The 27,888-nt window shown below is 36.4% G+C and overlaps 4 protein-coding genes and 1 long non-coding RNA gene across 5 annotated transcripts; 4 read left to right on the top strand and 1 right to left on the bottom strand.

Annotated features, from left to right (window-relative positions):
* The first annotated feature begins 61 nt into the window (after nucleotides 1–61).
* LOC117628138 lies at nucleotides 62–1,374 on the top strand. The gene is made up of 2 exons (XR_004585906.1): nucleotides 62–353; nucleotides 743–1,374. It is a non-coding gene; the product is annotated as an uncharacterized LOC117628138 (long non-coding RNA).
* A 1,238-nt stretch (nucleotides 1,375–2,612) lies between these two features.
* LOC117628068 (heat shock factor protein HSF8-like) lies at nucleotides 2,613–7,246 on the top strand. The gene is made up of 2 exons (XM_034360429.1): nucleotides 2,613–3,213; nucleotides 5,696–7,246. The coding sequence occupies exons 1-2, from the start codon at nucleotides 2,914–2,916 to the stop codon at nucleotides 6,947–6,949; spliced, it is 1,554 nt and encodes a 517-aa protein (XP_034216320.1). The 5' UTR covers nucleotides 2,613–2,913; the 3' UTR covers nucleotides 6,950–7,246.
* A 5,187-nt stretch (nucleotides 7,247–12,433) lies between these two features.
* On the top strand, nucleotides 12,434–13,468 carry LOC117627564 (mitogen-activated protein kinase kinase 10-like). Its single transcript, XM_034359704.1, has one exon. It carries the CDS (start codon nucleotides 12,434–12,436, stop codon nucleotides 13,466–13,468), a length of 1,035 nt encoding a protein of 344 aa, XP_034215595.1.
* A 1,009-nt stretch (nucleotides 13,469–14,477) lies between these two features.
* LOC117628508 (protein SAMBA-like) lies at nucleotides 14,478–17,912 on the bottom strand. The gene is made up of 3 exons (XM_034360984.1): nucleotides 17,646–17,912; nucleotides 17,022–17,132; nucleotides 14,478–14,708 (listed from the first exon to the last, which is right to left on the bottom strand). Exons 1-3 carry the CDS (start codon nucleotides 17,806–17,808, stop codon nucleotides 14,647–14,649), a joined length of 336 nt encoding a protein of 111 aa, XP_034216875.1. The 5' UTR covers nucleotides 17,809–17,912; the 3' UTR covers nucleotides 14,478–14,646.
* Nucleotides 17,888–21,790, top strand: LOC117628507 (phosphatidylinositol-glycan biosynthesis class X protein-like). The gene is made up of 4 exons (XM_034360982.1): nucleotides 17,888–18,343; nucleotides 20,402–20,792; nucleotides 20,923–21,089; nucleotides 21,456–21,790. The coding sequence occupies exons 1-4, from the start codon at nucleotides 18,233–18,235 to the stop codon at nucleotides 21,750–21,752; spliced, it is 966 nt and encodes a 321-aa protein (XP_034216873.1). The 5' UTR covers nucleotides 17,888–18,232; the 3' UTR covers nucleotides 21,753–21,790.
* Nucleotides 21,791–27,888: the final 6,098 nt, after the last annotated feature.

Below are 27,888 nucleotides of genomic sequence, written 5' to 3'. Positions count from 1 at the left end.
CTCTTCTTCTTTACATATCTTCTTCTCTCCTCTCTGAATATGTTTGTTCACATGGTAAAGGGTGCCAGCCCTACTGGTCTAAGGCCACAGAGTGATAAAAATACTCGTAAAAAATAGAGGAACCCTGATTTTGTGATGTAAGCATATATAGATGCATGATTTGCACCCAACATAAGATTTTCACTAATAAGGACTGATCTTTGGCGCTTTGTTTGCAACAGGTACTTATATGATATTTTGACCAAGGCTAGTGTGGTGAGGAAGAAAATTCCAGTTCTTATTCTCTGCAACAAGACAGACAAAGTGACAGCACATAGCAAGGAATTTATTCGAAAACAGTTGGAGAAGGAAATGTAAGATTTGATTTCTTCTGACTATGGGTGTCTAATCTCTGATTGATTATAAAGTTTTACTTAAAGTTTTTCAGTGGTGTGTACGGGATTATATTAATTGTTAGTTTATATGCACTTGATAATAAAATCATGCATCTTCACTTTTTGATAAGAAGTATCTTCTATCTTCATGGTTCACGAGGAAGATATCTTATCGTGATAACATCCATGTTTTCCATAAATATATTGCTTGCATTGTTCATTCGCTCTAGAGTTCTCTGTGATTTTGTGATTCATATTCATCTGTTATATAGTGATTCATATTCATCTGTTTCTGATTTATATATATATATATATATATATATTTCATTGTTCATTATCTTGATACTTTGTCATATAACATCTTACAGTGACAAATTACGAGCATCAAGAAGTGCAATATCAGCAGCTGATATTGCAAATGACTTTACACTTGGAGTACCTGGCGAACCATTTTCATTCCATCAGTGCCAGAACAAAGTTACAGTTGCAGAAGCTTCTGGTCTAACGGGTGACATATCTCAGGTGGAGCAATTTATCAGGGACCATGTGAAGTCTTAGTATGTTTCCTCCCATTTCATGAGTGTGGTATTTTTGCTTTGAGAATTGTCGGTTGAACATCGTTTGTTGATGATTGAGAAAACTCAACAAAGATATGCTCAGAACCAATTGAACTGTTCAAGGAAAGGGGAGGAATTAAAATAGAGGAAGAGAAAGCAAGGCACAGATACGCTAATGCATGTTTCTGTTGTGGTCTCAGTGAGTACTTGAGACATGTTATGGTACAAACTGCTAATTATGGTGGCTTTGTTGTAATTTAAAGGATCTTCCAAGAGATTATGGCTCAAGTTGTATTAATTTGATTTTTGTGCTCTTGATTGTGTTTGCACTCTAGGATGCCCCCAGTTATGGTCAGCCCTAAATATGTACTCATCGACTTGCCCTCCACACAAATGTTTAATTCCGCAGTAAAATGTGAAAAAGTCATCCCTGTTTAGTTTGATTTAAGTTAGTCATTCCTATTTTGTAACATACACAACAGAGTTGCAATAATGCAAGTTAGTCGGTCTCAATAAACATTCGATCGTTTTCCTTAATAAACAATTAAGCAAATCTTTGTATTGTAAATCGAACAACAGTAGATGATAAAACTTCTTGCCGCTGGAAGATTGATAAATTTTGATAGAGATGATGTCATTTGTAATGGGTCTGTACCAGTGCATTGATGAAATATAATAGTAAATGGTGGTGATAAATAAATAATTTCAAAGTGTTCAAAATCTATATTAAAATTTAGGCTTATTATCACAAAACGTTACTAAGGTTTACGAAACTATTAGATTGCATACTTAATTTTTTTTTTGTCATTCGTGGTCCTCAAGGTTAGTATGCACGTTCACAAATGGTCCCTGCCGTTAGGTTCTGTCAAAAACTCCTTTAGTTTGCTGACGTGGCATATATGTATATCACAAAACATCCTTGAGGTTCACACACCTATCACAAATGGTCCTTATGAAATTTTTTAATTTTTTATGAATTATAATTATTTTAAAATATATATTAAATTTTAAATACGTGTGACACTATATTATTGTAGATGTTGGCTCCATATATATGCCACATCAAAAAACTAATGAAGTTTTTAAAAAATAATTTAAAATTCATAAAATTTAAAAATGAAAAAAACTAAAGGTTTAGGGTTCATAAATGGTCCTTAAGATTAAAATTCTTCTATAAATGATTTTTTCATTTATAAATAATTTTAAAAAGAAAACCAAAATTTTATGAATTTTAAATTAAAAATAAAAAAAAATTCATAGGGACCATTTGTGATAAGTGTGTAAACCTCAGAGATGTTTTGTGATATATATGTATGCCACATCAGCAAACTAACATAGTTTTTGACAGAACCTATCGGCAGGGACCATTTGTGATTGCACATTCTAACCTTGAGGACCATAAGTGACACCAAAAAACATTAAGAATGCAATCTGATAGTTTCATAAATCTTAGGGACGTTTTGTAATAATAAGTCTAAAATTTATATATGTGATTTGGTTTGATTTATGCGGTTCTGAAGGCTACACTGAACTGAATCAAACTAATTATTGTTCTCTGATCCGGTAAAAGATTATACTTTCTTTCAGTATTAAAAAAAAAAAAATTTAAAAAGAAAGGGGTAAATAAGTAATTTAATTAACATGTTGATTTTATTAATTTTCATTATTTTCCAAAATTTGAGGACATCATCATCCATCTCCCAGGGAGGAGGCAACTGTTCGTTCCCGTTTCGTGCGTCGGTCTCCGCCCTTTTATACACCTTCCCTACTCTTCGCCTACTCCCACTGTCCGTACACAACACTCTCTCTCTCTCTCTCTCTCTCTCTCTCTCTCAGATGGAGGCAGTCTAGGGTTTTTGAGCTAAGAGCTCTCTTCCGAACCATAGAAATGGCCTCTGCAAAACCCTAGCCAAGCCAATAATCCCCATTTCTGTGCCATTATTTTAATTTTCAAATCTACAATAAATTTCTTCGACGGCGATATGGGAGGTGCTAATAACAACTGCGACGAGGCATCAATGGCCGGCGGCGGCGGCGGCGGAGCCCAGCAGGCGGGTTTGGCTCCGGCGCCAGCACCGTTACTGAACTCGAACGCGCCGCCGCCGTTTCTGAGCAAGACGTACGACATGGTGGACGACCCGGCGACCGACCAGGTTGTGTCGTGGAGCCCCACCAACAACAGCTTCGTGGTTTGGAACCCGCCGGAGTTTGCTAGGGACCTTCTGCCCAAGTACTTCAAGCACAATAACTTCTCCAGCTTTGTGAGGCAGTTGAACACCTATGTATGGCACTCTCTCTCTCTCTCTCTCTCTCTCTCTCTCTCTCTCTCTCTCTCTCTCTTCTCTACTCATGGTTTATGCTTTTATTGGTAATTGATTTGTTTCAATGGTTGATGGAAACACAGATTGGTCTTATCTGTGGAGTGTGGTATATAGTTTACTGAAATGTTAATCGTTTAGATTGTGTGGTTAATGGGAATGCTCAAGATTGGAAAAGGAAAAAGATAGTGTGTCTGTGGCAATCTTGCGATAGTAGTGTAGTTGAGTGGAAATTCTGAAATGCTTTGCACTCACTTTGTCAGTACTGATTGTTCGAGGGTTGAATGGCTTAAAATCTCCCATTTGTTCCCTCGGAAATTTGAGGGATACTTGAAACGTCAGGAACTCGTGTTTTAACAAAATACTTGTTTTTGGAGTTGAAAGCTTTTGGTTTTGGTTTTTTCCTTTGCTTTCCTTTTTGCGACTATACATATGTTAGAAGGTTGTAAAAAATTTGTCCTTTCAAATGGAGGTAAGTTAGATTCAAAACACTTAAAGTTGCAAAGAGGTTTGAGAATGTTATGAAGGATTTTTATTCTTCGACTGTGTTGAATAGAGGTAGAAGGGCCTATCAGGTGGTATCTTAGAGCAGGTAGAATGTTATTTTGGGGTTGGTAATTTGGTCATGAAGGAAGAAGACTAAATGGGAAGTCCGTTGGTAGAGATTTCCTTGAGAGAGAGATTCTTTATGGTATGCTGTTAGCATTTTATGGAGTGAAAAAAGGGCAGGGATTGTTAAACAAAGTGAACAAGAATTATTTTTATGGTTGTTTCCTGATGTACAAAGCTTCTTGTTGAGAACATCAAAATTTTGATTTGAGGAAAAGTGAGGGGAAAAAGAAACAGGGTGTTTAAGACTTGAAGAAACAGGGTGGAGAGTGGGATCTGGGGTTCAATACCAATTTGCTGTGCGTGTTTAATTCACCAAGCATAATAGAGTATCCCGTGCATGCTTAATTCACCAAGCATAATAGAGTAGCCTATGCAGCATGCTGATTTGCCCCTACGTCTGGATATGTCTTTAAGCACTCTTTTCCATGAGGTTCTCACTGTCTTACACAACATGTTCTATACCCTAAACCATAAACCCGAATGTTTAAGCGCAATGTTGCATACAAGTTTGACTATGGACCAACAAATACCACTCAAAAGCTGCTTGAAACTTTTGATATGTGAGATAAGATATTTCAGGTTTCTTATTTACATTACAAATCTTGTTTGGGAGATGGTTGCTGTTATTTGGTTTTATGTTTTGATTGTGCTATATGGTTTTCTCTGGTAAAGTTGTGTGGGGTATGTGGGCTTGCATCAAAGACATGCTTAGAAAGAACTGGTAGAGAATGTCTCCGTAGCTACTCATTGTTTATTTGGCTGAGCGCCATTTCGAATGATATTCTGTAAAGGTACTAGTTATAAGTTATGTGAACTCTGCATATGAAATTGCTTGAATAGAGAATCAAAGATTCTAAACTTGAGTATAGTGTGGTATCAACGTGAAGACTTTTTGGTGGTTATGGGGAGTGTACTTGTTGAGTGGTGTCACTAGTAACTTAGACTCTGGGAATGAGCACACTATTGGTTCCTGACATGTACAAGGTGCCCATGTGGTGAGTCGGAGGGAGTGCTACTGCATAGGAAGAACTAAGGATGTAAGTTATTTTTTAACCTTTTGTTGATTTACACCTCTCAGTGGACTAGAAAAATGGATGTGGACTGAACTTTGGGTAGGCTTCACATGATATATGAGTTGTATTTTTAGCTTTTCCGACTGTAATCATTTACAGTTAATCCTTTGTCATTTTATTTTTGTTACTGTTCCCAATTATAAATGTTTTAGTTGAGTTGAGAAGATTCAAATTTGTACTTTGGAGCTGCTCTGACCACTGGGGGACCTCTTTTACTATCTCTGAGACCACTGGGTGACCTCTTTTACTATCATGAATGAAATGGGACAAGCAGTGCAAGGACAGATTCTACAGCAAACATTGCTTTGAGCCGGGTAGTGTTGTAATGGTTTACATGTTTTGGTTGTGGAGTGGGTAATAATTGTTTAGTTATACACTTCTGGATGTATTGGGGGTGAAAAACTAGTTTTCCAGGAATGTTGATGCAGAGAAGCTCCCAGATGTTGGGCTTCAGTTGAGTGACAGTCCCTGCAGTTTCTTGTGAGTTAGGTTGTGAACCTTTCTGAATGTGCTTACTTTTTTGTTGTTGTTGGGAATACATTGATTGGCTTAAGATAAGTCTTGTGAACTCCATTGATCAAATATGTAGTCGTTTTTCTTATAAATGTGTAGATAATCGATCCATTTTTCTTCATCAATGTTTTCCTGCCTGCTTGTCCTGTTATTGTTTTTGTTTCTTTCATTGTTTTGCTGAATCATGCATTTTTTCCTTTAATTTTCATTATGTTGATTGAACCCCTACTTCATTTTGGTTCAAACAGGGATTTAGGAAGGTTGACCCAGACCGCTGGGAATTTGCAAATGAGGGCTTTTTGAGGGGTCAGAAGCATCTCCTTAAGAGTATCAACCGGCGAAAACCTGCGCATGGACATGGTCATCAACAGCCACAGCCATCACAAGGACAGAATTCAGTGGCTGCGTGTGTAGAGGTTGGGAAGTTTGGCCTTGAGGAAGAGGTTGAGAGGCTAAAAAGGGACAAGAATGTGCTTATGCAGGAACTTATCAAGTTGAGGCAGCAGCAACAGTCTACTGATAACCAGCTGCAAGCAATGGTGCAACGTCTTCAGGGTATGGAACAGCGGCAGCAACAGATGATGTCATTCCTTGCAAAGGCTGTGCAGAGCCCAAGTTTCTTGACTCAGTTTGTACAGCAGCAGAATGAGAGCAATAGGCGCATAATTGAAGTCAACAAAAAACGGAGACTCAAGCAGGATGAGGGCGGGGACTCTGGTACTCCTGATGGACAGATTGTGAAGTATCAGCCTCCAGTGAATGAAGCAGCAAAGGCAATGCTCAGGCAGATTATGACAACAGATACTTCTTCTTCCCGGCTGGAATCCTTTAATGACAGCCCTGATAACATCCCAATTGGCAATGGCTCATCATCATCATCCAGTTTAATAGACAGTAGGAGCTCTTCAAGCCGTGCGTCAGGAGTGACCCTTCAAGAGGTCCCACTGACTTCAGGGCTTGGTTCGTCATCTGCAATTTCTGAAGGACAATCTTCTCTACAGGCTGCAAACTCTGGAACAGTTATGAGATCTCCATTCTCAGATATAAATGCCCTCGTCAGAGCACAAGAGGCACAATCAATCCCTATCTCTCAGGCAGATGTAATCATCCCCGAGCTTTCTCAAATACCGGAAATGGTACCCGAAAGTTTAGTTGATATTCCTGAAGAAAACATGGCACCTGATGCGGGTGTTGGATTTATTGAAAACATGGCATCTGACGCAGGTGATGGATTTATCGGCGACATATTGGGATTGGATGGGTCAGTGACCATAGACATTGATAGTATTCCTCCTGATCCTGACATAGAAGCATTGCTAAAGAATTGGGATCAATTTTTACAAAGTCCAGAGCCAGATGAAATGGATTCTACTTCTGCAGGAGTGCCCATGGGAAATGAAGAGCAGCCGTCAACAGAGAATGGATGGGACAAAACCCAGCATAATATGGATAACCTTACTGAAAAAATGGGACGTCTTACTTCAGATACCAAAGGGGTTTGATCTTGTTTACCTAATGTACATTAGTCTCACACTTGAAGCTAAACCCCGAACCCCGAATGCTGGTGATGGGTGACGGAGGCATACTACTAATGATCATTTTGATCTCATGGCCCCTTAGAAAAGCAGAGCAGCTATACCTTTTGTATCAGTTTAAATTGGCTTCATTTTGCACATATGGAAGGGGACCAGAGGTTTAGTTTTAATTTTAGTTTCTATCTCCCCTTTGGTTTTGATTTTTCTCTGCTTGTCAGTGTTGAATGAACTCCAAAAAGGACAAAGATGGTTTCTTAAAAGCTTTATACTGATTTCCCCCTTTTATACATTTACTCAAATTCTCTCATGCTTTTTCCTTTCCTAAAAATTATTATCACATCATTTCCTTAATTGTGTTTAGCAGCCTTATATTATAAATTTAAATTCAATTTGTAGGTAGAGAAACCGTTGACCGGCCATAAAATAATGGATGAGTAGTTCGTGGATTTGCCTTCCATATCGGATCCATCCCTCTGCTTTGTAGGGAGAATTTTTGGTCTACCCTCACCGCCCTTCGTAGGTGACATATGTTTATAGGTTTAAATATATAGTTAATTCTTTATTTTCTATTTGTTTGATGATATTATTATGAGAGAGAAATAATGCTTTAATAAAATTTGTTTAATGACATTATTAATCATTACTCAACAAATAATTGACTCATTCGAATTTAATCCTGTGATTAATACGAGGCTTTAATCCGAATTGAACCTTTTTGATTAAAAGCAATAGTAATTTTATTGATAACACAAAAAAAGTAGAGTAGCCACAATGCCAAAATATGAGTACAACATCTCCAGTGACCAAATACAAAAATAAATTGGTTTGATCTGGAGAGAATTACGCATGCCAGAAAACCTAAAACCTCCAATTCAACAGACAAAAGTACATGTACTCAGACCTGCAATACAGATCCATTGCACAACATCAGTAACGGCAAATCCGCATTGAAAAGTCGAACACTAAATACAAATATCAACAAACTCCTATTGAATTTCTGAGAATTATTATACTAAAATAAACAAAGAAACAAGGACACCGCACCACATCCTCTCCAACAACCAAAGATACTTGTAGCACCAACATGGCTAAACCTCTTATTGTGCATAGGCAAAACCCGATCCCACACAAACTGGCAACAATCACTTTTCCAACTCCAAATACTGAATTGGAGCAAAATCCATGTAAGTGGACCAAAAATTGCTACAAAATCATGGCATATGCAGTAGATTGCAGTACTTGCTTCAAAACACAACGAGAACCAAAGAAAAAAGCTGCGTTGACAACACCATACCGCAACTATCCCAGCGACATCAAGACACATCCAAGAACAACAAAATTCACCAAGGACCTACAACAGAAAACACACAAATAAACAAACAAAAGACAAGATCTAGATAGATTTGGGTAAAATGACCTAAAATCCAAATAAATCTAGGAAGAGAAGTGGAGAGGGAAAGAAAACTAGGAAAGGTGAAAGGGAGATGAGGAGAGAAAGATGGAAGATGGGGAAGCCACCCACCCCCAGAGCGGGGCGGCGGCTGCATTTCAAGCTCACAATTTCACCTACAGGAGATTAGCGACCGAATCGGAACTGAACCTAACTAAATCAAATATTTTTTATTTATTACATGGAGTTCAAGAGGAGGAGGAGGAGGGGCGGGAGAGGGAAGGGATAAACCCCAACAAACAAGGGAAATCTGACGAGAACGAGAGACCCTTAGAAGGTCATCAACCAGAGCATCATTTGCCCACACATGAGCATTATCAAAGTGATTTAATTTACCAAGTACCGATTGTGATTAACGCAAGACTTTATTTGAACAATTGATGATGAGATTTGATTGATTAATTAACTAAAACAATGAATAAAAACAAGCGTAGAAAAATAAAGTAGTGAGATTCAAGTTATGAGAGCACTAGAGCTTCCGATTTCACCATAGCCCATTCTACCCAATTCCCTTAGCATGTTAATCCTAATTATTCTCCATGTTGACAATTGGTTTTCCCTACTTTATTCGATACTCCATCCCTGATTATACCAAAAGTATTCTTATTACCAACCCACTCTATCCCTAGTAATGGAATTAAGATAATAAGAACCCATTAAATTCCTTGGAAAACCTACAAAACAACCACATAAGTCATGACAAACATCCCTGTCTAATCATGTAACTCATGGCATCTATTACAAGAAGCAACCCCAAATTGGATATTCCTATCGTCAATTTAGCATCAAAACAATTAAATGTTGGCCAAACATTCAAAGCATTAAGCATGGTAATAGATACTCAACATGGAAAAATACTTGGAATTAACATTGACTAAAGTAATTGAGTATTCATGGCTAGGCTACATCGTAGCCCTAGCAAGAAGAAATTAGTTCATGACAACTTTAATAAAAACCATGATAAATAATATCATAGGAAAGAAGTAACCAATTGAAGATTTGATCTCTACACGATAGCAACTCTAGCTCCAGGTTGTCTTCTTTGTCTCTCTAAAACTCTCTCTCTCTCTCTCTCCTTTGAGTATTTTGGCTATGAGTATGAATGTGTAGGAATTTTAGGATAGATGATGGAGAATGGATGATGGGTAATGGATCCTTTCAACAATGACCTAAACTCCCTATTTATAAAACTCCTAGAAATCCTACCTAAGGAGTAATTACAATTGTTATAAAAATAGGATTTCTTCTAAAATAAGGTCTTCTTTATTTCTCCTTGTTTGACTTGATAAGACTTGCACCATCTTGAACTAGGAAATTTGACAACATTCCTTGCAACAAAAGGAATGACTTGGCTTCTTTTTAATTGATCTTCATCTTCTTGCCTTTTTTAGCACACTTTCTCCTAGTTCGCAATTCCTTCACAAATCTCACAAAACCAATTAAAAACAACCAATTTAATCCAAGAATTAATAAATAAATAAGCAAAGGAGGCAAAAAATATATTAAAAAATATAGACTTATCAATGAGCTGGTCCTTGAGGTCTTGGTTAATTATTTTCCCGTAAATTAATCAAACAATTAAAAATAATACCAATGAAACTTAAAACAAAACAAAAAATATAGAAAACTATATGTGTAGTGAATCAATAAATTAAGATAACAAACCTATGGATGTATAAACAAGTAATTGGACAATATTGGATGTATAGCTTGGTATCCAAGTAGGTGATTTGGAATCCTTGAAAACTAGAAACAATTGGAAATCCATACAGAAGATCATGATGTTCAGCTACAAAAATTTTCACAACATATTTTCCATCTCAATTAAGTTTGATCCCAAGCATTGTCTTACATCTAAATCTTCTTTGCTCTCTTTTCTTCTTCGGAGTTGTCTTTTTTCTATAGAAACCTTCACAAGAACAACAAAATTCTTTTTTATGTATTACGTCATTCTTGCCCTTATTTACTCTAAGCTTTCTCGCACTAAATCCAACACCTCTAGCATATGAATTGTAATATTAATATGCCTCATGTTCATTATCAAAACTCATGCCAAGTGTTGGAACGTCACCAAATTTTCTTGTAAGCTCTTCAATTTGCTCTGTATGATCCAAGGGATCAAGACTTTCAGAATCAGAATCTAAGTAATCAACAGATTCTTTACCATCATTGGAATATGTAACATGAAATTCATCTTCTTAATTGTCCATGAGGACACTAGCAGTCTGTGCCCGCACATGTATTATATTACTTGATATTCAATGATGCACAAAAGAAAAAAAAGAGAATATTCAATGAATGCTACATCCATAAAGAATTATGAAAGAAACTTATGGCCTGTTTGGTATTCAACTTGAATCCAACTTTCAAAATTCAAAAACAGAATTTGAGTCTAAAACACAAAAAAAAACTTGTTTGATAGCCCTATTTTAAAAAACTCAAACTCAAGAACAACTAAAAAACACCATAATTATTAAAAATAAAAAAAAAAAAATTTCCATTTTTTCTCTAACAACCCACAAGTTGTCAAATTTTTAAGATTTGAAACAGTTTTCAAGTTGCATACCAAACAAGTTTTTGCATCTTAAAAATAAATTTAAGAACTCATTGTTTTTACGAAAAATCAAAGTTTTTGAGTTCCTTATTTAAATAGGATACCAAACGCCCCCTTAATATTCAGAGTCTTCCACTTCCCATGAAACTGTTGGCATCCCAAGCTTAACGAAGGACATGAATTGTTAAATTCAAATTTGGCTATGATACTCAAAAAGCTAAATAAAGCAAAGCAATCACTAAAGTATAAAAATTAAAAATTAAAAGAAATAAAAAAGCAATAAAAAGTACTATAAAAAAAAAGTTGCAGCATAGATGATACATATTTTTGCTTGAACAAAGGAAGGTAGTCTGGAATTAATGGGCAGTGCACTCTTGGAGCTGTTAAGTCTTCAAATATGAGCACCCAAATTGTGGATAATCCAGAAATTATAAATTCTCAATTGAAGGGACTTCTGTGTTTTTATTGGAATAAGAACGTATGCCCTTTCAGTTTCCATTGTTTTGATTTATTTTTTAAATTAAATTCATCAATAAAAATGGAAAGTTTGTTGGGTTAATTAATAGAATAAGGGTAAATCAGGAAATTTTTTATTAAAACATTGTTTCTCTCTTATAATAATGTCATCAAACAAATTAAAAAAAATAAAAAGTTAACTATATTTAAATCCATAGACATGTGTCACCTTTTGAGAAGAGTGGTGAGAGTACACGTATATCTTGGATTAAAGTGGTGAGCAAAAATTTACAATTTAATATAATGAGGGTAAAGTGGTAAAATACTTATCATTTAAAAAACAAAAATTAAAAAGAAATTAAAAATAACAAACACAAAACTCACTAACAATGTGGGAGTTACCTCCACCTCTCAACCAATATATAAAAGGAATAAGTAAATTTAGGTTTTAGCCACACAAAAATTTTCACTTTTGGAAAAAGCCAAAACTTTTTCAAAAAAGATAAAAAAACCTCTCAACTTTCAAACCAAAGACATGCAAATGTAAAGTATTCCTTAGAAAATCCAAAATAAATAAGGGTAATTTTATCCATTTTAACTTCTTTTAAAATATATATTAATTATGAAAAAAAAAGTCTTTGACAACCAAAAAAAAGCCGATTGGGACGTGCATGAGTGAGCGTGTGCCAAGATGCTAGTATAACAAGAAAAGCATACGTGTCGATATAAGTAATTTCACCTCAAAACTAACCACGTTTTACAGGTGCAGATGAGATAAACTTCAGCTGCCCGTTAATTTTGGGATAGCCTAGGCCACTTGTCAGCCCTGCTATGAGTTTGAAAGCAACAAATATTGTAGTTAAACGCACGAGGGTCAGATTGACTGATTTGAGTAGATTTGTTAGCACGATTAATTATTTCTCATCCAGTGTAAAACAAAGGAGGATCAAGGAAGAGTGTGTGCATGTGTGCTCATTGATTATCAGTGTAAATGAAACTGGTGAGAGAGAGAAGGCACCAACAAGCACTAAGGCTCTCCCCACTGCCACCGGATGTTACTCCGGTAGCAGCTGATCATTTCAGGCAGCAGAGGACTACTACTCCTACTTCTACTCCTGACTCTCCAGCCAATATCGAAAACCTCTCTGACCTTGAGAAACTGGAAGTTCTTGGACATGGCAATGGCGGCACTGTTTATAAAGTGTGTCACGAGAAAACCTCAACCATTTACGCATTGAAAGTCCTCCGTTTCGACCACAATGGCACCGGTATCTTGCAACAAGCGGCGCGTGAGGCGGAGATCCTTAAGCTAGTGGACTCGCCCTATGTCATTAGATGCCATGGGGTTTTTGACAATAATGGCTTCATGAGTAGTACTAGTGATCACAATGATGGTGGGGGTGATTTGTGTTTTGTGATGGAGTATATGGAAGGAGGCTCGCTGCTCGATGTGCTGCGAGCACGCAAGAGATTGCCTGAGCACGTAATTTCTAGCGTGGCAAAGCGTGTCCTTCAAGGACTGCACTATCTGCATGCCATGCAGATAGTGCATAGGGACATCAAGCCCTCAAACCTGCTCATAAATGGTAGAGGCCAAGTGAAAATTGCAGATTTCGGGGTGAGCCATGTTGTGGCAGGTGCCCGTGAGGCGTGCGACTCCTACATGGGCACTTATGCGTACATGAGTCCTGAAAGGTTTGATCCAGAGAGGTGGGGCGGTGATAATGCGGATGGGTTTGCCGGTGATGTGTGGTCACTTGGATTGGTGGTGTTGCAATGTCACATGGGTCGTTTCCCACTGATTACTCCTGAGCAGAAACCAGATTGGGCAACTTTAATGTGTGTGATATGCTTTGGAGAGGGGGTGGAGATGCCGGAGACGGCATCCCCAGAGTTTCGGAGTTTCATTTGGAGATGTGTGGAGAAGGATTGGAGGAAGAGAGCAACTGTTGATGAGCTTCTTGACCACCCTTTTGTCAATAAAACTTGCTGCTCTTCCACTGACGACTTGGTTGATTATGTTTAATTGCTTTGCTTGCTTTATTAGTTCATTTCCTTCTTATTCTTCTTTTCTTCTCTTATCTTTCCTTCCACTAGATTTTCTAAGGCTTTAAATAATTTTATCCTATTTTTAAAAGCGAGCTACATTCTCTTTTATCTTCTTTTTTCTACTTCTCTTTTACCTTCTTTTGAAAGTTCAAAAAAAAAAAGGGTAAATTTTTAGAAACACCTAAAACTATGTCTTTTACCACTGACATTTTCTTTTAAAGATGGGGGAGAACCTGGAATTAAGGTAAAAGAAAATTGTGGCTTGTTTGCTTTGCGCATGATTGTCTACGTTTTTTGTTTTCTGTTTTCCAACAAATAATACAATAGATTATGGAAGACTATTGAACTGCCATTGTCATAGTCCAGAATACACTTGCTCAACTTAATATGATGTTATTTGTGTTGATCTTGGGACATACGACCAATCCAACATGATCACTCCACCGATGGTCTACAATCTACTACACAGACCTCAGCCAGCCACTCCATATATTGTTGATTGGCCGGAAACAAAGTTCCATCACAATTCTATACTCTATCGATAGAAGCATTCTAGCCTATTTTGATTTAGTCTGAGAGGAGCGAGTTCTGATTGACTCCCCCAACAACCTCAACGTTATCTCATGGCTCAAAGGTTTTGGGTGGGGCAGTCTGACCACGTCACCAGTGCAACCACTCTCAATCAATGCAGGGTCCCTTTCTTGCAAGAGTCATCGCACGAGGGACCGCCCCACCCAAGACCTACTAAAGGAGACTCTAGTTCACATAAAACAACGGCAACAATCATAAATCTGCTATCTGTTTCTACATATAGCACCAAGGCTTTGTCGAAATTCTCTGCTTTCCATGGGCTTCTATGAAGGGTTGAGTCCGAAACCACCCCACCAAACATGCATGAAGTTTTTCCTTCAGCCACAACATTTCTTTTTTTTTTTTTTTTTATGTTTTTTTTAATACAAGTGATATTTTGGGAGGAGAGAGAGAGAGAAGTTGCAATGCCCACTATTTTATGGATGTTAAATCAAACAGAGACAGAACAAAATGCTTGTCAATCTTGTGACAAAGCAGCAAATCCAGAAATTCATATCAACATGCTGCTTCTACATCATAACATCATACAAATACAACAAATACATTATCCTTCCTAGCTGAAAATCATTTTGGTGGGGCTAAATTCCAATTATTTGAAATTTCCATATGCTTCTGGAGAAAACCGCCTGAGTAAGAGAAAATAACAGCAAGTAATCAACTATTTAATGTCACAAAAACTGACGAGTGAAAGTGAGACCAGTATGAAGATAATGGCATGAGTTCAAAAGCGTTAGAAGGCCGAGCAACGGATTTATTTCCATTACGAAGAAAATTTAAACAAATCAATAAAAACACAGGAAGAACTCTGTCAAAGCTGTTGTAATTCACGTGCTATTGTAGCCAAACAAATTTCCTACACGAGGACATATAACACAGTAGCTTCACCACTGTGTGGACTTATGCCTTGCTTATGCTTCTATGACTAAGCATTCTTTTATGGCATACCATGCTTTCTCCCAAGTTGTTTGTTGTGGTTCACTAGGGCACCCCGTGTCTTATGGATTTTCATTATCTCCTCTTCTTGCAGAACAATGGATGCCATCTCGTCTAACTTCTATTTAGTTTGAGTATCTCAGAAGGGTGAAGAAAACTATGATGGGAAAGATTTGAGAGTATATCTTCAATTTATTTTATTTCAAGTTGTAACTAGTCAGCTTTATAAGTGCTCGTAAACTCAAATAACACCATCATAACATGTTAACAACTCCCCCGCCCCCCCTCCTCAAATTTTGTTGTCAAGCAAAATCTTCTAACAGCATGAACAAAGGCCTTTCAACTATCCCTAGGTGGCATTCTGTTTAGGACTTAGAAGCACAAACTTGGTGCAGGAACAGGAACTGTGTGTGAAAATGATTGTTCTTGGAAATTCCTAATTTTGGGGAATCCAACAAACATGCATAACCAGTTCACCTAAAACTAGTAGAAACCAAAGAGGAAACCACTTAAACAGCATAGACTAATAACAGAACCAGGAAAAACAAAACCAGAAAATAATAATATAATCCAAAGCATCTGTAACCTAATACTAAAAGCATCTTTTAAGTTTATGGGAAACACCAAGAATTAAAAACAGTAGTGATTCATCGTAATTTGTAAAGAAAATTGATAATTTCTATAAAACATCTCATTATGAACCACGAAATGGTACAAAATACTTAAACGTTACAATGTCTTACATTTTCTTTAATAAAAAAACATTTATTCCATCAACAAGCACAAATTGGTACAAATGCATTCAGGTCATTTTCTACCAAATTAATTTATATCGCACGTGGATGTGGGCATAATACTCAATAGAAAAAAATTAACTAGGCGTGCTGTCTGCAAACAGTAAGCTAGATAATAGGATAATTTTCTTCATCAAAAGCTGCACGCATAATCATCCAATGCAGGTAATGCAAATTCTTTACTCCTTATACTAGGGGTGTTCAAATAACTGGGTCCAACTGACCAGGTTGCTTCAGATTTTTTTATTTATTATAATTTTAGTAGAGACATTGTATTGAGAAAAAGGAGGATAAGGAATCCACCAAAACAATACAAGAAGGAAAAGGAAGACTCCACGGAGTCGAAAATAACAAAAACAAAAAAACTAGAGCCACTGCCTTACAACCCCTCAGGAAGGAGTTAAAGACGACCTTACACGGCGTAGTTATTTTTAAACGGTGTTGAAGTCTCTCAGGTTGGTTCAGATTCTCAGTATCCTATGGGTTTGTTTCAGTTATATACTTAGGAGTGTGATCAAGTGGGTTAGTTGAATGTTGTGTGGTTCTGAAACCAACAAAACCGCTCCAGTCCGAATATATAAAGAGTGACAAATATAAGAAACTCCACCAGGGTAGATGGAAGTGCAATCTCCACTAGTAATATTCTGATCAACATTGTAATACTTACTTGTTTGCTACAGCTTCAATAAACTGAGTGGGAATAGAATCCTACATAGCTTAAGGCAAGAACATCGATGCATATGTAGATTAACTGTATTTTTGTCCAAGTTGTCATTACATTTAAGCTCTAGTTTTGAACCTTTTAGAAACTAGGAGAAGTATGATCTTCCATGAGTTACCAGCCCTACGAACGTGATATAGATATCTACAGTACTCTTAAGTCTTAACTACGATTTCAAGAGTCTTCTTAACTACTGTGGTGCTAGCATGTCACCAGAAACCAACTATAGTTTGAAGCATCAGGAATGAAATGTAGTGTCAAACATCTTGGACTATGACTTTTGTATCAGGCAGGCAGAAAATGCACCGAAAACTATAGACCACAGATCCAATAAGAAAAGAAAAAAGGAGCATTACTGTTTTATTTTGTTCTTCAAAATAGTTCAAGAGTTTCATACCAATGACACAAACCCAGGAACACAAGGCATGATAAAATTCAACATCCAAACATCCAATTATCTTCAACCAAAGGTAGTAGGGGGTTAAACTAACCTTTTCTTGATATAGGGTTGATACGGTGGCGTGGTCCTTCAAAGATCCAATTATCTTCATCAAGAGATTTAACCACCTTGTTAAGTGCGTCCATCAGATCAGATTTTATAACTGCAATTTAGAAAATAAACACTCATTTCAGATAAAGAATATGCATTGGTAGCCACAGAAGCATAAGAAAAGGCATTCTATAGTACTCATTTATCAAATCTTAATGTTTGTCTAAAATAGGTGCTTGCTTGGTCTATTTGAGTTGATTGATTTCTTACTCTCCATTCACAAGAACAAAACAAGAAATGATTTTTACATGAAAATTTAACCCAGTCAGGTTTTTTAAGACTTACACAACTAAAACCAACTGTAAAGAAAAGTAAGTTCATAAAACATTTGTCATTGTTCCAAAACCTGCCATAAAAAAATTTAATTGATAAAAGTTTAAGCCACCCATCAGAGAATAAAAGCATCTCTCCAAACATCCCCACACAATTATCACTAGAAGCTCTCTGAAACCCACTTTTATCCATTACCAATAATGCAAAAATGCAATAACATAGATATACACTAACAACAATAATCACCACCAAAAATAAAAAATAAAAGCAAGCAATGGTTAAAGAAACAAACCAAGCATTGCCTCTTCTTTGCGATCTTGAATAGAAATCAGATCAATGGGGAAGAGGAAGTCGTCTGTAGACAAAGCAGGATTGCTGCTGCCATTTCGTTCTCCCCTTTCTCCAGCTATTGCTGTTGTTGATATTGAAGAATGTGCTGGTGATGAACTACTCATCTCTCTCCTTCCTTCTTCAATGCTTATTTTCCTGGAAAATTCACTTTCTTAGACTCACACCAGGAAAATTCCTAACTTTCAGTACACTTTCGAATTTATCAGTTTCTGGCTCTCTCTTCCAAAAGTTCTAATCTTTATCCAACGTTTGACTCCCTAAATTACACTTTCGCCCTTAAAACTTTGCCTTAATTACTTCTTCAACCAGCCGAAGCCTTTTTTGTTTTGGTCGTTCAACCGATTACTTAGAAGATCTGCTGCATAAGTAGAGCTTTAACAGATTCATTTTTCTTTCCCAATCGAAAATTGAAATTAGGTTAATGAATTCATAGATGCAAAGTTTCTTCTTGAAACTGAAAACCATTTTGTTTCAAGGTCGCTGCTTGCACCTTTGAGCATTCTGTTTGAGTTGCTTGCTATTTTTGTTATGGAAACTCAGATGCCTCTTCGCCTGCCCAATTCCTTGTTCGTTGGACTTGTCTTGGTATTCTTCTCTGGCATTGGTTTTTGCATCCATTCTTCTGCAGTTTTAAGCGAGGTCAGTGCTTTTTGTTTCTCTTTTCCTTCAAGTTTTACCTATGTGTATATATATATATATATATATAATATATGATGTTATTGCATTGCAGTTGTTTCCATTTTCTTGTTCAAGGGTTGCAATTGGTCATTTTCTTATTATGTACAAATAAAGCATGATCTGCCACGCATTTTGTGGGCTGTTTTGCCACTCATATTTAGAAAGCTTCTTGATAGTTTTAGAAATCCCACTTTGGTGTCTAATGACGTGATATTGATTGTGGGGTTAGCAGATCTCATAAAGTTCTGGCCTTGGGTGAGTTATGCATAGAATAAACATGCTTTTGTTTTGTCCTTTTTTTTTTTTTTTCTTTGGTTGGGGTGCTGAAAGACCATTTGGTAGGACAGAAACATTGCAATTGACAATGGTTCATAGCTTGAGTTATAATTGGGGGAGTACCTCTTATAGTTCATGGTGTGTGTGTGTGCGCGGGCGCAACCCCTCATGCAGAAACTTTGAGTCCTTCTAATTTCTTGTTTCATTGCGACTACATGCTACAGATCTTCATGGTATGCATAACCCTACATGCCGAAATGCTGATCTTCTATTTCTTTTCTTTCTCCTTTTTGTCTTGTCCCTAAAACAGGTTGTCACTCAATTATAATCTGGATATGGTCCATAGTTATAGAATTTGGAAGCCTTGATAAAATCAATTCACATTGCCTCTTTTCCAGCTGCTCAAAGATTCGGAGCCATTATGAACTTAAATTCACTACTCCAAAAAGATATATATAAAACAAAAGATGAACTAATGAAAGAAATTCCACATCTTGTTTTGGTGGTCGGTTCATATTTCAGACAAGAAAGTAGACGTTTAATCCCTAGTTTGAATCCAATTTCTAGAGATTGTTTTACACTGATCATCATAGTTACATGAAAGCTCCTGTTCATCAACTTTAATCCATATCATCTTCTGCTCCAATCTGTTATTTGCAATGAATGCTTCTTTCTCTGCATAGAGTGCCTGACTTGCCATATGCCCAATGCCATCAATTTGGAAGCTCTCTTCTCACAAAGGCTCCACTATTTAAGAGTTTGTTAGAGCCTTTGTATCAGCATAAGGCGGATTGTGTTTGATTGCGATCTGGCAATCTTTGAAATGATAGCATTTCTGCGTTAGCAATTAGGATTATCAGTTAAGGGCATGTGCATTCAGCTCTCTAGTTTCTTGTTTAGCTTCCACAATCAAAGTACATGAACGATAGTTTGGTGTAGCCTGCTTGATCCCAAGTACTGAATGCAACCCGAACCCCGTTTGAATAATTACCTTCCTGTTATAACCAGAACAACTAATTGATTTTAGCAAATTAGCATAACTCATCATTGGGAACTTAGGTATGCTGCTAAAACTGTAACTCTGAAGCATTTTAAGCTGTTTTCCAGTTGCATCATCAATGATATATCCTAAATAATAATAACAATCTTTTTTGCTGGATATCTGGCATGTTATGTTGTTTGATTGTGAATCAAGACTGCACGTTCACACATGTTTCCACCTACTCAACAGCCCCGATTCACAATCTAACAAAACAAGCCAAATTGTTGAACAAAGAAAATTACTCTCTTTACAAATTATAAAATAAGGTCATGAATTTTGATGTCAACAACACTCTAATTTATATTATGGAATTCTGGGATGTCATGAATAATGGAAATTGGTTGAAGTAAAAGCAATGAAAGTTCAACAACATGAAAACTGCACTTGGATCTAACAAGTTCATTAAGTTTATGATACAAAATTCTTCACCTTATAAGTATTTTTTTCTAGATGAATACATATTTTCCTCTTTGGCTGGAAATACCTATTATAAATACCTAAAGAGAGACTAATTCTTTTTTTCTCCCTCATTTAATTTAATTTTTTAATTTTGTTAGTTTATGGTTTTTTCTTTGGATAAGTAAGCACTTGTTTTCATAATTGACAGAAAGTTTACACTATCATATATTGTCGACTTGATCTTCCTTCTGTAAGATTACTTTAAGATTTTGATCTGTCAAACATATCTTTTAATTTTTCAGGTGGGAAGCTGTGATCCAAACTATGATGATAGTGACTCAAAGATCAGTGCCTTTTGTAGTTTCAGGAAGTATATTATGCAATCTTATTATGAAAAATATGAAAACTTGTTAGATTCAGATTTCCAAGATTTTATAGGGCGAGAACTTCCTTTTGGTATGTGTGAGGTGCTTCCCCATGATCTGAGTCTTGTGCTAAAACTCTCAATTTTGCATCGGAATCTGATAGGCCATGGTTCTCATCGTCATCTCACTTCATCCATCAGAGTTAATATCAAACCAAAGTCCATATCTGAGTTACCAATTCACCATTGTGAGGTCATAATCATTGAGAGACTGCCATCTGGGGTATTTGCAGATCCATTTGAGCTTCAACATCTCCTTCAGCGTGGTGGTATCTATCCTTCTTGTTTCTCCTCTTCTTCTTCCCCCTCAAATGAAAACAAAATATTACCCATAACCTGCTATCCAGAGATATTGCACTGATTTTGTTTCTTGTAATTGAATTTTTCCATGTAATGCAGTATATAGCAATATCGCTGTATTTGGAGATACCAATTTAGAGTCTCCTTCATTTCTTTCCAATCGTTCTGCTGTCGAAGTTCACATGGATATTGGTCATAATCTCTTTCTGAGACACGCTGAAGAGTTTAACATCAATGTAGAGATTCCATTACATGCACGATATCCAGTAAGTGAAAAGGTTATGTGTGGAACTGTAACTGTGTCTGGTTTCCCTTAGTTATTTATAGTTCGGAAGATTTTTTTCATCTATGCTAGCCCTATATTCATTCAGCATTGCATATATGGTTTGAAATAGGGATATGTAGACAAATAGATTATTATTCATGCATACTTGACGAGAACTACGTCCACTGGTATATACAGAGACCGGTTGGCATTTTCTCATGATTGAAATCTGAGAAGAGCCTTTGTGTGTGCGTTGGACACTGTTTTTGTTTTTAATTTTATCGGGAATATCATTCTTTTGCGTAGAGAGAACCAGCTGCTATATTCTTTATTTTGTATCATTTTACCTTTGCTTTTCTGGGTGCAGCCTCTTAATGAAAACGGCTATTGGGAAGTCAAGTTTGGTGTACCTGATTTGTTCATGCGTTGCAGTGTTGAGGGAAAGTCACATGATGAAAGCTGTTTATATAAGGTGTCAGAGATTACTGGTTCTAAATTAACATATGGTACAGTTGTCTGGAAAATCCCTTCTGGGATGAAGGTGCATGCTGGAATTGTATCCATTTTCACTTTTGTTGCAGCCTTATTTTCAGCTATTTTAATTGCTGCTACATCCATATTTTATTCAGACATCAACTCGAGCAAACATTTGAAAGAATCGTAATTCATTAAACAAGTTTGTTGCTTTACAGTTAGCATTCATTTTGATGTTTTGTTTTCATAATTTACACCAAACTCCCATATTCAATCTATTTTTTGAGTGACTTATTTCCCATTCTCACTTTAATCCTATCATACAACATCAGCGTTTTTATTTTCAATGACAAAATAAAAAGATACAAAGATCAATATTCCGTGTATCATATAGAGCTTTGAGACAAACACTAGAAGGGAAATTTAAAAACCAAATATTCAGATGAGAGAGTCTTTCTTCGAATGGGTAAATCAATCATTTGTCCTTGACATTAATCCTCTCATACCTACTGATGGGATGCATTTCCTGTGGCTCCTGAAAAGGACATCATAAAAATTGGGATTCATTTCTTGTTGCAAATATTGATATGTAGCATACCATATCTCAATAGATTACGTAATTCCCAGTAGAGCTGAACATTTCAAACCGAAAAACAACCAATCCAAATCGGGCCTAATCGGCCATACAGGCGACTTCCAACCTCAAAGCTATGTTGAAGAACAATCAGAATATAACCAAATAATAGAATAAAAACAGTACAAAATATATTCTCTATATATAATTAAATCAATACATAAATATAATGAATTACAAAATACTGACTTGGATAGATGAAAGAGTCCTGCAGAGTTACAGTATCCTTTAGACAATATTTCTCATTTACCTTTGTGCTTGTAATTCGATAGGAGTCTACCCACCATAATTAAACTATCACAAATCAAAGCTTAAATATTGTGGCTTTGATTTCTCACGAACAAGATTTCCTTCATAAGTGCCCTAAGAAGAGGACTCAGGTACGGAATCGTCAATACATCTTAGAATTTGGACAAGCAAATTAGTGGTTAGTCTAAAACCCTAGTGCTCATTAAAATTTGGAAGCCGAATAACCTTAGAAATCTTAAGTGATGTCCTTTTACTTCCTATTCCTTCCCTGACTTGATAGTTTCAATTGCTTGTTTTCATTTAGTTTCGTGTAATCGTTTGCTTTTAAATCGTTGCATCTCTTTTTAGTTCTAAGTTGTGTTTCGTTTTTTTTTTTTTTTCCTTTTTCTGTTAGTGTTAAGTAGTTAAGTTATAAATTGAAAATCCAAAAAAAAAAGTCTTAAATTGAGTTAGGTTAAAGAACTCGAATTGATCACTAATATTTGTGGGAACGATACTCGTACTTGCATCACATTGTACTATAAATTGATTCGTGCACTTGTGAGTTTTAATTTGATTTAAATTAGTCTAATATTTAAGTTAATTTAAGCATACATCAAGTTTTAGGCGTTGTTGCAAGAAAGAAAATGTGCCACTTGTGACTGATTTCACTCTATTTGTTTCTAGAAAGCAAAACTTCGCCCATTTCTAATCCTTTTAGGAGAATTCAACTGAAATAGAATTTTAGAAAGATATGTTTCATCATGCACCATCGTCGAGTTGTATGTAATTCTGGTTTATTGAAGTGTGCAAAGATTTCTGTTTTTTTATTTCTCAAATAAAACCTAGTGAGATTAAAAATAGAAGAGTTGTTGCCAAGCTTGAAAGAAGGGAGAGAGTTATGACCATGGATAAGAGATTATGAAGAAAAAAGAAAAATCGAAAACTCTTTGTAGAGAAAACAATGGCACATAGGATAGTTTGGAATTGGAAGGGATGAAGTAGAAGAAATGTCTGAAAGAAACCGAGAAAATAATAGAAGTTTCCTTTCTAAAAATTGCATTGTGTTATAAAACTGGATAGAAATTGATGAGAGAAAAGAGATGGAGGAAACAGAGGAAAAACCTCTGCAATTTCTTCGTATCATTCTTTGCATAAGAGAGAAGCCTTTTATAGGCAAAGGGTGAGTAACACCCGTGAATCTACAATACAATCATGCACCAAAGTCTACAAACAAATAGTAAGTGGGCTCCACTACTTTATACTTTACAACACTCCCCCTTGGAGACCACAAATGGTATAGAATATGTCTCGTTAAAAAACCTTGCCAGTAAAAACCCAGTGGGACAAAAACTGGTCGAAGGAAAAAAGAGTACATAACCATGCGTAACATAAAATTCTGTGTATATTGACATGCGTGCGACACTGCCTCGTTAAAACCTTGCCAGGAAAAACCCAGTGGGATAAAAAAAAAAAACTGGACGAAGGAAAAAAGAGTACAGTGTGGAAAGGTCTTTATTGATGGCACGCTCCCCCTGATGCTTGATAGAATATCTTGAAGCCATACTGTTGATCATCTGTCTGAATATCATAGTTGACACTGCTTCTGTGAGTCAATCTTGAGCGACACTGCCTCGTTAAAACCTTATCAGGAAAAACCCAGTGGGATAAAAACCTGATGAAGGAAAAAGAGTACAGTGTATGAAAGTCTTTATGAATACCATGCTCCCCCTGATGAATATCTCCCCCTGAAAACTTCATGACTAGTTGTTTCCAGTAAGCGACCATAGAGATTTCCAGAGTCCGCATATCTAATAACACTTGGGCTATTTATAATTTCACTCAAAAATATGCCCGTATATGGTGTTATGCTTAGATAGCATCAAATATGCCTCACATCATCCAAAATGATGGAGTTGAGCTCTATCTGGAAAATACGATGTCCGGTCCAATATACTTCCGGAAAATCCTTCAAGTGTCCAACGAATAATCCTCATAAAAATGCTTCAATACTTTCTTAGTATAAGCAATAATCTCGTTGGCATAATGCTCGATCTTACAGTCGAGACAAATATTTCTGGAACTCTTGAGAAGCTTTAATGTGTTTGCAAACATATTAATGTACTCACTGAGGCAATTTATGCATATTAGTATTGAGTACGGATTTTGTGCTTCAGGCACATGTCATTCAGGGACTTGCTTCATGCAATTTCAATCCTTTCAAGGATTTTGTTTAAAGGGATTAAACTTTATGACACATTATATAGCTTTAACCCAGCTATTTATACATCTTTAGGGAATCACTTCAGGTGATATGCTCTGTGCATTTAATAACCCTTAAAGATAACATGTTGGTCTCCGTAAATGTGCAATAAGGGGGGGCACAATTGAATTTGTAGATATGGAGAAAACCCAACATTCCTTGTTTCTGCCAGAAACATTGTGTCATACAAAGTAGGTATATTCCCTTTTATTCCGAACACCCAAGTATAACTTTCAGTATTAACAAATTTTGGGGTTCGTACTGTGGGTTTGTTCTTTCACGTTCATTCTCATCTATAATGGAATTGCCTCATTCCATTTTGGCCAATGATATTGTCGACATTTAATAATTGAGCGTGGTTCCAATCAACACAGCCCATTGATGATTTGAGTAGCTACTCCAAAATCAAAATTTGTCATTCATCAATTCATGATCCCACCATTCTCATGTGCATGCGCATGCATCAATTATAAGCATTTCTTTGCTTTTGGGTACCCAAGCCACTGCAGGGGGCTTTTATTATGTGAGAATGTGGATTATAACCTCCAATGGAGCGTTATGTTATAGTAGGGCGTGGATAATCTCCATTTAGGGAGTTGGAACATTTAGAACCATATATCTGTCATGCTGCAGGCATGCTACAGATTAATATATACATGTCAATTAATTTCTGGGACTTTAACCCATACAATTTGCAACGCATTAGGCGTGCACAATATCAATATTGACATGTCAAAGGATTGTCCTTTCGGGACTTCAATCCACATCATTTGCTACGCAACAGGCGTGCATCATATTGATCACTGCTATACCCATATTTTGTTCTTATGGGACTTTAATTTGTGCAGTGTATTATCAATGTATCCAACTTGCAATTTGTAAAATTTGCATTAATAATTCATGGATACATACAAGCCATTCTTTTGGAACGGACTTATCTCCCCATTTGGTTACCTTTCAAGATAAAATATCAAATAAGTATATAAGCATAAAATAACACAAGTATTGCTTACATCCTTAGGTGGGAGAAACTTTTCTCAAGTATCATTCAAGCTTGTATCGGCCCAGTAAATATAATGTAGTGCTTGATGATCTAGTTATATCCTGCAAAAGCAAAAATCACAATTCTTTTCTCTGTCAATAACTCTCAGAGTTAGGATCACTTCATGGATTCTTTCTTCAGATGTTCATTCTAAAGAAATAAAATCTCTTATGAACAGAGAGTTATAAAAAGAAAAAAAGATACAAAAATTGTGATATTGATTGCAAGGTAAGGTAAGCAATCAGGGAAGGAAGCTGGTGGGAGCAGACAAGCAGCTCATCAATCAAGGAAGGAAGCTGGTGGGAGCAGAAAACAAGCTCTCAATTCTCCTAGTCTAGAAGGACCTCAGGAGATTAGAGCACAAGGCCGCCTTCACAATTCCCTGATCTTGCAGAAACATGATCAGGGATAGTCTTGCTTCCTGAATGGATGATCAGAGATAGTCTTGCTTCTCAGGCATATTAAGTGCTTAATGATAAGAAAAACAAGTAGATATAACATCATTTTGTATGGGAAAACTGGATGTCTTCTGCAAAGAAAATTTCGTTAGTAACACATTTATACACAAATACAATGAATAGATAGAACCGGTGAATTTCAAATTAACCATAGGAAAATTGCGAGATTCTCGGGATACTTTTGAAAAAGTAGCTCCGTGAAATCCGTAAAGCAAGATCGGCTTTGAAAATAATACTTGAAAACGCCGAAAGTGCCGACAGGCATTATCAGAGGCCACGTGAAGTTTTGGACTCTTGCGAAAGAAAAAGATAATGTGGGGATTCGAGAAGATATTGGAATCCTGAAAAGTTGCCACATTTTCGTCTATAGATATTGCCTTTGCAAAACTTGATTGAGCAACTGCGTTTCAACTGAACTTTGTTTCAACTCAACTTCCTTCATTTTCTGAAACTTTAGTTTTGTAAGACTTTCTTTGAAACCTTCTTAAAATGGCTTCCTCTTCTTCCTGCCCAAATAATTTCAATTTAAATGATGCTCCCACAACAACCAGTGACGCCAAAGTTTGGCGTCCATCCTTTGTATCCCAAAATCGTCATCTCACAGTTAATGATTCTGTGATGATGAATGATGCTACTGCTGTCACAGTAGCTAGGAATTTCATTATTCCAATGGATGAAATGTTGTTGACAGGGAGGTCTGAGGAAGAGGCTATTGATGACTCAATGGCTTTTAGCATTCAGAGTGCTGCTTCTGTTTCTAACATGGCTGATCGTTTGCGTGTTAGAGCAAACGAGGTTCAGAAGCTGACAACTGAAAATTATTCTCTTCAAAGAATGCTTCATGAGTCTCAAAAAGAGGTTGAGAAACTCAAAGGAGAGAATAATTCCTTGTTGAAACTGGTGAGTTCGTACTCTGTTGATACACTGAGAAAGCTAGACATGCTGCAGGTCTCAAATGAAAGAATTTTGGGAGACCATGAGAGGCTCATGGCTAGGCTTAAGAGGCGCCGTCCTCTTCCTTCAGAGGCTTCCAGAACATAATGTAATTTTATAGATTTTACAGGGCCTGCACCTTCATTGCAGGTGTAAAAATCTATCTGTTGTATGTTCTTTCCTTTTATAATAATAATTGCGCACATTCTTAAACTTGCATATGTGGTTTTTACGTCTTTTCAAAATGACGGTCTGGAACCTTGTGCCTTATAGGTTCAAATAACCACATCAAATCTCTCATATTTCCATGCATGTGAGCCCAGAACTTTTGGTCTGGGTTAAACCCAAACTCATAATTTATTCGCCATTTTCAAATGGACATGAAATATGAATTGAATAAAAGCTACGATAATATCTCAATATAGTAGTGAAGAACATTAACTACTATATACCCACAACTTCAAGTTTTAGGATCTCTCATATATTTGGATCCATGGGCTTCCGGCCCAGATGTAACAAAATATGTGGGGAGCCTCAATTCATCATTTGATTTTTATACTGATATTATCCATTTCACGGTGTATTCTTAACAACCGAATTCACAAAATATATTTCTTCCTTGAGGTGTCGATTATAACAAAATCGAACTTTATTAAATTCATCATTCTCTTATGCCAAAGAAATATGTGGTGTACCACAATTTGCAATAATACCTCAAAGGTTGTCCATTTAACTCTTGGAACTTTAGGTTCTCAACACTTGTTAGAT

This window comes from Prunus dulcis, chromosome 5 (assembly GCF_902201215.1).
Source record: "Prunus dulcis chromosome 5, ALMONDv2, whole genome shotgun sequence".
NCBI lineage: Eukaryota > Viridiplantae > Streptophyta > Magnoliopsida > Rosales > Rosaceae > Prunus > Prunus dulcis.
Note: the sequence above shows the minus strand (reverse complement) of the source record. Positions and strands in the feature narration are given on the sequence as shown.

Bases quoted from the DNA above. Each gene is read 5' to 3' on its own strand.
- LOC117628068 (XM_034360429.1), top strand. From the start codon at position 2,914: ATGGGAGGTGCTAATAACAACTGCGACGAGGCATCAATGGCCGGCGGC. The intron at 3,214-5,695 runs GTATGGCACTCT...TGGTTCAAACAG, and splicing joins TGAGGCAGTTGAACACCTAT to GGATTTAGGAAGGTTGACCC.
- LOC117627564 (XM_034359704.1), top strand. From the start codon at position 12,434: ATGAAACTGGTGAGAGAGAGAAGGCACCAACAAGCACTAAGGCTCTCC.
- LOC117628507 (XM_034360982.1), top strand. From the start codon at position 18,233: ATGGAAACTCAGATGCCTCTTCGCCTGCCCAATTCCTTGTTCGTTGGA. The intron at 18,344-20,401 runs GTCAGTGCTTTT...TTAATTTTTCAG, and splicing joins CTTCTGCAGTTTTAAGCGAG to GTGGGAAGCTGTGATCCAAA. The intron at 21,090-21,455 runs GTAAGTGAAAAG...TTCTGGGTGCAG, and splicing joins CATTACATGCACGATATCCA to CCTCTTAATGAAAACGGCTA.
- LOC117628508 (XM_034360984.1), bottom strand. From the start codon at position 17,808: ATGAGTAGTTCATCACCAGCACATTCTTCAATATCAACAACAGCAATA. The intron at 17,133-17,645 runs GTTTGTTTCTTT...TCTAAATTGCAG, and splicing joins CAAAGAAGAGGCAATGCTTG to TTATAAAATCTGATCTGATG. The intron at 14,709-17,021 runs GTTAGTTTAACC...TCTCTTACTCAG, and splicing joins CAACCCTATATCAAGAAAAG to GCGGTTTTCTCCAGAAGCAT.